Here is a 9,085-nt window from a genome sequence, read left to right on the forward strand (position 1 = left end):
ACAGGATTAGATGCTAAAATCTCTCCGACTAAATGAGTTTCAGTCAGGATGTGAAAAACAGATGGAAGCATTGCTGAAAGCCCAAATTTGTTTTGTGTTGATGTGGGTTCATTTTGCACAATATTATTTGCAGTTTGCATTCAAAATACAGTTCAACTTCCTTCTGTAAATCTTCTTGTATTTATCGATAAAGTGTCTAATCATTATTGCTGGGAAATGTAATATTTTATTGGTGTGCAATCCCTTTGTCTAATATTTCCCTAAATGTATTCCCTCGTTGTTTTACCTCTGCTTAGTCAAACACACTGTATCTTTAAATCTTCTGGAACCAGTCAAACCAGTTCCATGTGGCCTACAGTAGGATTGTTAAAATTAAAATATGTGAGCAAGGTATTTTAGGGTTAAGATATGCTGCAACATGTTCAAAGCTCAAGTGGCAGTATCTAGAAATTGAGCTGCTGCACTTTAAGGGTTTAATTATGTACAGTCCATACAGGAATGCCTGGTGTTTATTTTATCTGTGAATTCAGTTTTTTCACAGCTAACTATCGTTATTATTTAATTTCATCAAGGAATGTGTTGGTTTGTATAAAGAAAATAACCCACTAAGATCTCCCCGTTGTTCATTCTGTGTAGCTCTATACAAAAAGCCTAGCATCTGTCATGAATGGGGTGCACCAACTACCAATAAGTGCCTACTTGGTACAAGCATTTTAGGAATTTAGTGTCTATACTTCTGATTTAAGTACACGGCTATGTGCTGATGGTACTGTATATCATTTTTGAACAAGCAGGTCTAGCAGATCATCTGAAAAGTCTTCAGCACTATATATGAGGAGAATCCAGCAGATCACTGGATGTCTACAGAGCTTCTTTGCTTTACTCTTTACTCAAATTAGTGTCCGTCTTGAGAAACTGGTTGGTATTGTTTTGTTACAGGAACATTTGCTATACTAACACCAAGGCCACTAAGAACACGTTGTGCTTCTAGGCAAATGGCAACAGACTTGCATATCTGCACTGTTGTGTCTAATCTCATTATCAATTCACCTTAGACACAATGGAATTCCTCCGGTATAAAGGTCACTCCAGAATCCCATCCCATCGTTCCCGTTCCTAGCTGTAGGTTGACGGCATACAACCTTGAAAAGCGTTTGAAAAATGAACAACTAGACTAAAATAATTACAATGTCCATTGTCTGCTGGGATCTGAAGGCCAGCCTGTAAGAATGTGCACGTATTTGGGATTATATGATTCTTTATTAACTGAAAGACATTCTGTGAACATGGTGTCTCGGGACAGTCAGTTAAAGCTACATTTTTAAAGTCCTCTTCAAAATGTGATCAGAGAAAAACCATTTATTGTAGAGTGGGTAATTAATTAACCACCAGGTTGATGTTTTGATCTCAGGCTCCAAATGTCCGCTTGTCAAAGTGTCACTGAGCGAGACACTAAACCCCAAGTTGCTTCATGCACTAAGATTTAGGATGGATTAAATGCAGCGCCAATCTCATGTTTGTGAATACACAAACCACCTGTAATTTCACTGCATGTTTCCATTTACATGCGACTAAAGTAGGTATTCAGAGAGGGAATTTTTTAATTTTTTTTATGTGTTTACGGTATGCAATCAATGTGTGTTTTGCAAGGCGGTCATTAAGTGTTACATAAAGATAATAAAGGCAGACTCCATTGTTTGCAGGATCTTGGCCCCATCTCAGAAGGTAGATAAGTTAAAAAGGGCCGTTTGTTGATGATAAACTATGCTCAGGACATTTACAGATTGATGTCAGTATTATTGCAGTACACGATCTATATACATAAAAAAAAAAACACACTCCTTAATTCTGTCAAGTTGCTAGTTGAGCGGCCTGACACGATTAACAGGAAAAGCCTGCCGGAAAGCTGGTGGTGCTGTTAAGTCTATAAAAGCTTTGCCTCTGGCAAGAAGAAACACTAGGGCCTCAACACAAACCCTTTTTAAGAAACAACTTCCACTTATCACAATCACTGAGTGAAGTGCATGGTGGCTGCAAACCTCCCCCTTATTGATAGACTGCAACATTGTAATCTGTGGATAGTGATACTTCAGTGTTTTATCATCACATGACCGTGTCCATTTTGAAGGAAATAATTACACTTCAAAGTCAGAGAAAACACTGTTTTGTAGAGACATTATGAACAATTAAGAATTCCACTCCAATAACCAAAAAAGGAAGAAAAAAAATCACAATGCATGGGAAACATTAGCTTGTAAAGCAAATTGGCACCACAAGCACCAAGATGCACTGCTGAACTCCCCCCTCTCTTTTTTTTTTATGATCACACTTATCACTGAAAGCTAATACCTCATTTTAAGGTGGAAACTAAATTGTACAGCACCAGCAGTCATTTCTATTGTATTAAACCAAGCAGAATGTGCATTCCCTTTGACTGGTAGCACATAACACAGAAGCATTTACTATAGATTAATACCTTTAAATATTAGAATTGTATTCTTCTTTGTCTTATCTGCAATTCATTGCGATTCCACCAAATGGGAAAGAGAAGATTGAATGTTACTGAAGAGAGAAAGGATACAGCTGCAGTTATTGCCTGCATTCTTGCCACCATTACTATAATTGTATCCATTAATCTCAAAACTGGTCCCAAAATGCATGCTACTCGGGACCTCATTGCTGATAGAGGGGAAACTGTAAACGCCAACATTCAAGAAACGGGCATAATTCTGAGTTGGATAACAGAAAGACATCCCACAAAGAAAGTGTTGTGCGGTTTGCCCTGTGAAATAAATATTTTAAAAAGATTACACATCAAGACTTTTAAAGGAGTAGTTCTTTATTACAGAGCATAAGGAAACTACCCAGTTTAGACATGAAACACAATACAGTATGAGCAACTTGATCCTCTGGAAGTTGAGCGCATGTTGGTAGGAAGGGAGAAAAGCAAATGGGAGTAGAGGAAATAGAAAAGGCACTCTTACACTTACTGTAGCCAACAGGATGACCTCCGAGTGGTAAAAAGGGACTACAACCAAAACTTGAACCTATCCCACACATGGGATGGCTATGTAAACAAGGCTGGTTTCTCTGTACTACACCAACCAAATATTGCCATGCCATTGTGGATAGGTAAGCGCTACAGAATTGCACCAGAAACTTTAACGGGATTTCAAAAACCAACCCACTTAAAAATATGCTCTATAGTCCAAAAAAAATGAAATGTAAAATAGTCATTAACAGTAGCCAGTGACACTTTGTCATTGAGGCGGACCAAAGCTTTTCTGTACAACACTCTGGAGCCTCAAGTCAAACACTGAATAATGGTCAAGTCAAAAAAGGAATTCAAGATTCATTAGCCATGTGTGTTGAAAGCTGCCTTCTGAAACCACGGCTTCTCTGTATCCACGCCGGGTTTCAGAGAACAAATAAATAGTGTTAAGGTTTGACTTTAAGCCAATAAGACTCTGTGGCAAAGAACACACTCCTTCAAGAATAAAGATGGGACCAGGTTTCTCTGTAGCTACACCTGCCATCAATACACTGAAGGAGTAAAGAGGACCGTTATTTCACTTCAAACCATAAAAGAGCAAACAAGTGAAACTACATTTAAAAAAAGAGGACTCATTTAAAATTCAATCCATTTTATGCCATGATTTTCAAGTATAACAAATACCTCCGCAGACCAGAGCAGTGACATAGCAGCTTCTGACTTTTCTGTATTACATCAGAAAACAGCAACGGTCTGTAGGGGCATCTGAGGATTTATACTCATTTGAGAGCTTTAATAATTAGGATTTGGTTCACCCATTAACCTGCAATGCATAGCATTTTTTTGTGTGAAAACAGCAACAAACTTTAAATTTTAATTGTGCCATTCTAGCATCCTCCACAAGGACGGGACTAAAGCCAATAAAAAGGGATAAAGAAAACGGACTGGTCGGAGAATAATTGTACCAGACTGACAAAAGGAGGAATGTTCAGAAAGACACTAAACTTGTTTGGAAAGGTGCCAGTTCAGAGAACACTTCGACCATCAAATTATGCTTCTAAATGTAGTAGGAAAATGTAGATGTTGCGCAGGCTCCTTACATCAGTAGCACCAGTGAATTAAGAGGGGTCTCGCACACAGCCTAATATGCTATCACCTTGACACTGAATAAAAGGCTGACAAGTGTGGAATGCCAAAAAGGAGTACAACCGAATGCAGCTTTTCAGGTCTATCACAACAAGACAAGAAGCAGGGGAGCCTGAAGACGTGGGAGAACAAGATATACTATGGTGCATGAGTTCATGGAACCCACCCAATTCTTTAAACATCAAGTTTCTGAGGCTTGCCTCCTACGACCCAGTATGATACCACAACCAGCAGAAGACAGCAAGAAGACAAAAAGGAGGGATTTGGAGTGAGGATGGGAGTCATGTGTTAACGATACCATTACTATGAGAGAGATAAGCGCATTTCACCCCCGGAACCTTGTAGGCTTCTCTGTAGTATACACCAACAGGCCTGAGGGGAAAAGCTTAACATGTTTAGTATTTGAGTTTTTTGGGCACCTCCCATGGGAAGGAGTCACGGCCAAAGTGGCCATAGGCTGCAGTCCTCTGATACAAGGGCTTCTTCAGATCCAGCTCCCTGGAATACATAATCAACATATTTAGCAACAGTCACACTCGGCGACAGTAAATGCACACAGTCATACTCACACAAGCACAATGCTCACACTAGCCAGTGGAGTGTCGAGAGCCACCCAAAAAAATGTTTTTAAAAAAAAAATTAGCGGCTCGACCAGCTGGTAAAAAGGAAAGCTTCGACACTTACCCTGACAAACAAAACCCATCGCTGAGCAGTGTGGTGACAGCAGCTGGAAACCACACTCTACGATTTACATAAAAAAGGATGCTTACCCAATTATGAGCCACGGGGCTTCATTACAAAAGTAACCTCCCGACACCATGCCATCAAATTAAGTAGAAAGCAATATGCCATTATCAACGCATGTGATCACAGAAGCCACACAAAATGCAAGCGGTTGTAAAAAAGGAAAAAGTACCAGTTTGTAGATTTTTAAAACACATTAAAAAGTAATTATAAATCCTCAGCAGTGCAACTAAAAAAAAAAGAAAAAAAGCTAAAGGCATGGGAAACGGGAAGGATCTGCAGTGTCACTAAGAACGGGTGGCTTCAGGTATACATTACCTGACAATGACTCCAGGACGGAGGTCAAAGTTTCTCTTCACAATGTCGAGCAGCTCCCGCTCACTCTTGTTGGAGGTTCCGTAGTGGAAGATTGAAATGGAAAGGGGATGGGCAACTCCAATGGCATAGGAAACCTAATACAACATATACACATGTATTATATCAAGCATAATACACAATACTTCAGGTGTCTTGCAGCCCCTCTCACTAAATCATCATCATGGGTTCTTCAACTCACCTGGACCAACACTCTCCTGCAGAGCTCAGCCTTCACAAGAGACTTGGCCACCCAGCGTGCAGCATAAGCAGCAGAGCGGTCCACCTTCGTGTAATCCTTCCCAGAGAAGGCACCACCACCATGGGCTCCCCAGCCTCCATAAGTGTCAACGATAATCTTACGACCCGTCAGGCCAGCATCACCCTTTGAGAAGAGGAGTCACAGTTAAGTAACTCAAATGCTAAATATGTCCTGAAGCCACACCCTCTTGATATTTACCTGTGGTCCTCCGATAACAAATCGCCCACTGGGCTGCAGATGATAGATTGTGTCATCATCCAAATAGATGCATGGAACAACAGCCTTGACAACCTTCTCCTTCAGGGTGTCTCTCATCTCCTCCAGGCAAATATCCTCATCATGCTGAACCGAGACCACAATTGTGTGCACACGTACTGGAAGCATTGCACCACGGTCCTGGCGGTACTGGACAGTAACCTTTTAAAAAAAATGATTGATATAAATATAATAATCCTCCCAAAAAACACTTAGTAGTATTTGATAGTAGAGTAAAAGTATAACAACTTTACCTGTGTCTTAGAGTCTGGCCGGAGCCATGGAAGGGTGCCATTGCGGCGCAACTCAGCCATCTTAGCGTTCAGTTTGTGAGCAAGGACAATTGTGAGAGGCATACTCTCCTCCGTCTCATCAGTGGCATATCCAAACATCAAGCCCTGCAGAGAAAGAGACATTTACTAGAGGAATCCAACTCCAGAACACACATGCCAGCTCACAATGTCGACAGGCAAAACTGACCTGGTCCCCTGCCCCAATATCCTCCTCATTGCGGTCAATATGAACACCCTGAGCGATGTCGGGAGACTGCTGCTCCAAGGCCACAAGAACATTGCAGGTCTTATAGTCAAAGCCTATGCACAAGACAGAGGGGAGCAGATCAAAATGCAGCACTTTAAAAAAAAAAACAAGACATACCAGACAACAACAGAGAAGCCAACAAAAAGGTACCACAACAACATGCCACACCTTTGGATGAGTCATCATATCCAATTTGCCGTATGGTGTCTCGGACAACTTTCTGATAGTCCACTGTGGCACGTGATGTCACCTCACCAGCCAACAGGATCATCCCAGTCTTGGCAACAGTCTCTGCATGAAGCAAGGAAGATTTTAACTTCTGATCTGAAGCAACATAAATGTAGAAAAGGGGGGAAAAAAGGAACCACAGTTTTTCTTACCACATGCAACTTTGGCATCAGGATCCTGCTTGAGATGGGCATCCAGAACGGCATCGCTGATCTGGTCGCAGATCTTGTCTGAAGCGAAAACGAGAACAACAATGAGGCAGCCACAATAACTGGAGCACAGCCGGGGCTGAGTGTAAACTGTGGCACGTTAGCGCCAAACCAATCCGTCTCGTGCTCGGTGGGTGGGGCTCGGAGCCTCCAACACAGTCGCCATTTCAGCATGTGCACATGTGGTGGTGAAGAGAGGCGCGCAACTAAAAACCAGGGACCGGAAGGCAACCGTGACACAATACTTTAACATCTAACAAATGTCCTCTGGCGACGATATAACGTTGGTAAAATAAAAACACCCACGATCGTTGGCTGTTGTTCAGTTGAACGGCTAACGCCAGCAGTCATTGTGCATCAGGAACAGCCCCGTTTATTCAGGACAATGTTAGACATATTTGGTAATGAGACGAGCATTCACGTAGATCAACGTTTACAATATCTCGACTCAAACGCTGGTATGTTCGCCGTCTTTAGACCAGTCGTGTGATAGCATCGCCTATTCATCGGAGACTAGCTTGCTAACATTAAAGTTAGCTAGCAGCGCGTGCTCCCGACACCGGCCCAGCTACGTAGCGGAAAAGGCCGTAACGTACATATATATTTTTTAATGATGCAACGTTACATACCAGTTTTTAAATCAAAGTGACGCGTGGGGAAAAGTACAGTACGTTTTGCAAACAACGTCGTAAAAACCACCGTTATACACTTAGCTTCTCAGAAAGAAAACTCGTTAGAACGGTGCCTAGAATCAGGTTCTTACCGGGATGTCCTTCTCCGACCGACTCCGAGGTGAACAAGAAGCAGTCCTCGTCAATGAGGGAGTTATGAAAACCATTCATTTGGCCGTTCATTGTCATTGTACGTTAAAAAAAAAAAACCCCCGTTAAAAACTATTTCACTCTGTATCTATTCTAGTTGCAATGTCTCGGCGTGTTCCTCCTCTACCAAAGGACAGTCTTTCAGTATCTCGGTGTATTGATCCTCGAGCTTAAGCCTCATGGCGCAGAGCTCCAGTATTTATGCATGAAGGCAGAGGCTCTGACGTCACGAGCCGGACCATACCACTGAGCCTATGGAGGGGTTGTAACATACTGTAACCAGACTGCACCGCAGAATCATACAGCCACCATGTGCCACCAAAACATTACAGCCAATCAGCACACTTTACCTTAGCAATAACCTCATCGCACCTTAGTGTGTGTGTGAGATTACAGTGGTGACGCAATATTTGAGTTAGTTGCACCCTTTGTCGTGTTGTCGTAGCCTACTTCAGATGTCAACTGGATTTTAATCACAAACTTCTCCACCACCCAAAAACGAACCTAATCTCCATACTTACAGTAAGATAAAATAAATTACAGAAATACCTAAACATAAAATAGCTTCTATAAGAAGTTGGGGATGATCAGGATAAGCAGGTTAAAGTAGAGCTGGCTGGCTGTCGTTGTTTATACAGGAACATTCCGTTTAAAGGCTGCATAGCTTTTAAGGATCTAGTTCACTGTGTTAGGTGGTATTTGTTTTGAAAATTGACAGCCACAGGATGTGACTTCTTGTGTGAAACATCTGTCTTTGTTCGTACAAGAAGTGTATTTCACATAACAAGTAAATATTTCCCAGAAACCATCATAACAGTTTTCTATAAACCTACATTTAATCTGATAAACTGCATTCATTTGAGCATGTTCCCTCGGTGAAACAACCAGGTTAACCTGCAAATACAGCACATTTGTAATAAAGTGCAAACTGGACAGGGAGAGAAGAGCAGAGGCTGGAGATATTATATCCCAACATAACTTGATTATTACTAAAAACGCTCCCATCTCCCTCTTACCCTTCGGGTACTGCTGTGTAATATAATCAAAAGGTCTGATTGTGAACATGTTGTACCTTTTGTAGGCAACAGATGTATTGAATTAATGTCACTACAAGGACTGCTTTGCCGTTCTTGCTCCAAAGCAGGACCATTTTATTAATTTGAGAAGAGGAGTAGTTTGAGTTTCATTTCTGGTCCCTGTGTTTTAGCCAGAAAAAAAGTCCATAATCTGATGTTGAAATTGGGATGTGGTCCGCCACCGCCCTACCAAGACCACATGCACATCTACTGCTTGTCATTTTGAATTTCTGACATATCTTTGGATATGAACATGACCTACACTGAGGACATGTTCCTGGGCCCAAACTGAGGTCAATCATCAGTCACTGTGAAGGTTAGATACTATATGAAATGGTTGAATAATTTCTATGATCATAAAACTAGATAAAGAAGTAGATAGAATTAATATCTAACAGTACTGACAAGGATGATTCCACACACAGGTGGCATACAAGATATAAAAGGTAAAAGAAAAA

The 9,085-nt window shown here is 41.3% G+C and overlaps 1 protein-coding gene across 2 annotated transcripts; it reads right to left on the reverse strand.

The window, feature by feature from the left end:
- Positions 1-2,822: 2,822 nt before the first annotated feature.
- On the reverse strand, positions 2,823-7,714 carry mat2ab (methionine adenosyltransferase 2Ab; the record flags this gene model as incomplete). 2 transcript variants are annotated; one of them, XM_084025056.1, is made up of 9 exons in its annotated part: positions 7,494-7,712; positions 6,674-6,751; positions 6,462-6,584; positions 6,234-6,346; positions 6,008-6,151; positions 5,697-5,915; positions 5,439-5,621; positions 5,201-5,334; positions 2,823-4,636 (listed from the first exon to the last, which is right to left on the reverse strand). In XM_084025056.1, the coding sequence occupies exons 1-9, from the start codon at positions 7,588-7,590 to the stop codon at positions 4,534-4,536; spliced, it is 1,194 nt and encodes a 397-aa protein (XP_083881182.1). In that variant the 5' UTR covers positions 7,591-7,712. The 2 variants fall into 2 exon arrangements, with proteins under 2 accessions (XP_083881182.1, XP_083881183.1); XM_084025057.1 differs by lacking the exon at positions 2,823-4,636 and having other exon boundaries at positions 5,197-5,334; positions 7,494-7,714.
- Between the last annotated feature and the right edge of the window lie 1,371 nt (positions 7,715-9,085).

The sequence above is a fragment of the Eutrigla gurnardus genome (assembly GCF_963514095.1).
Source record: "Eutrigla gurnardus genome assembly, chromosome: 13".
NCBI lineage: Eukaryota > Metazoa > Chordata > Actinopteri > Perciformes > Triglidae > Eutrigla > Eutrigla gurnardus.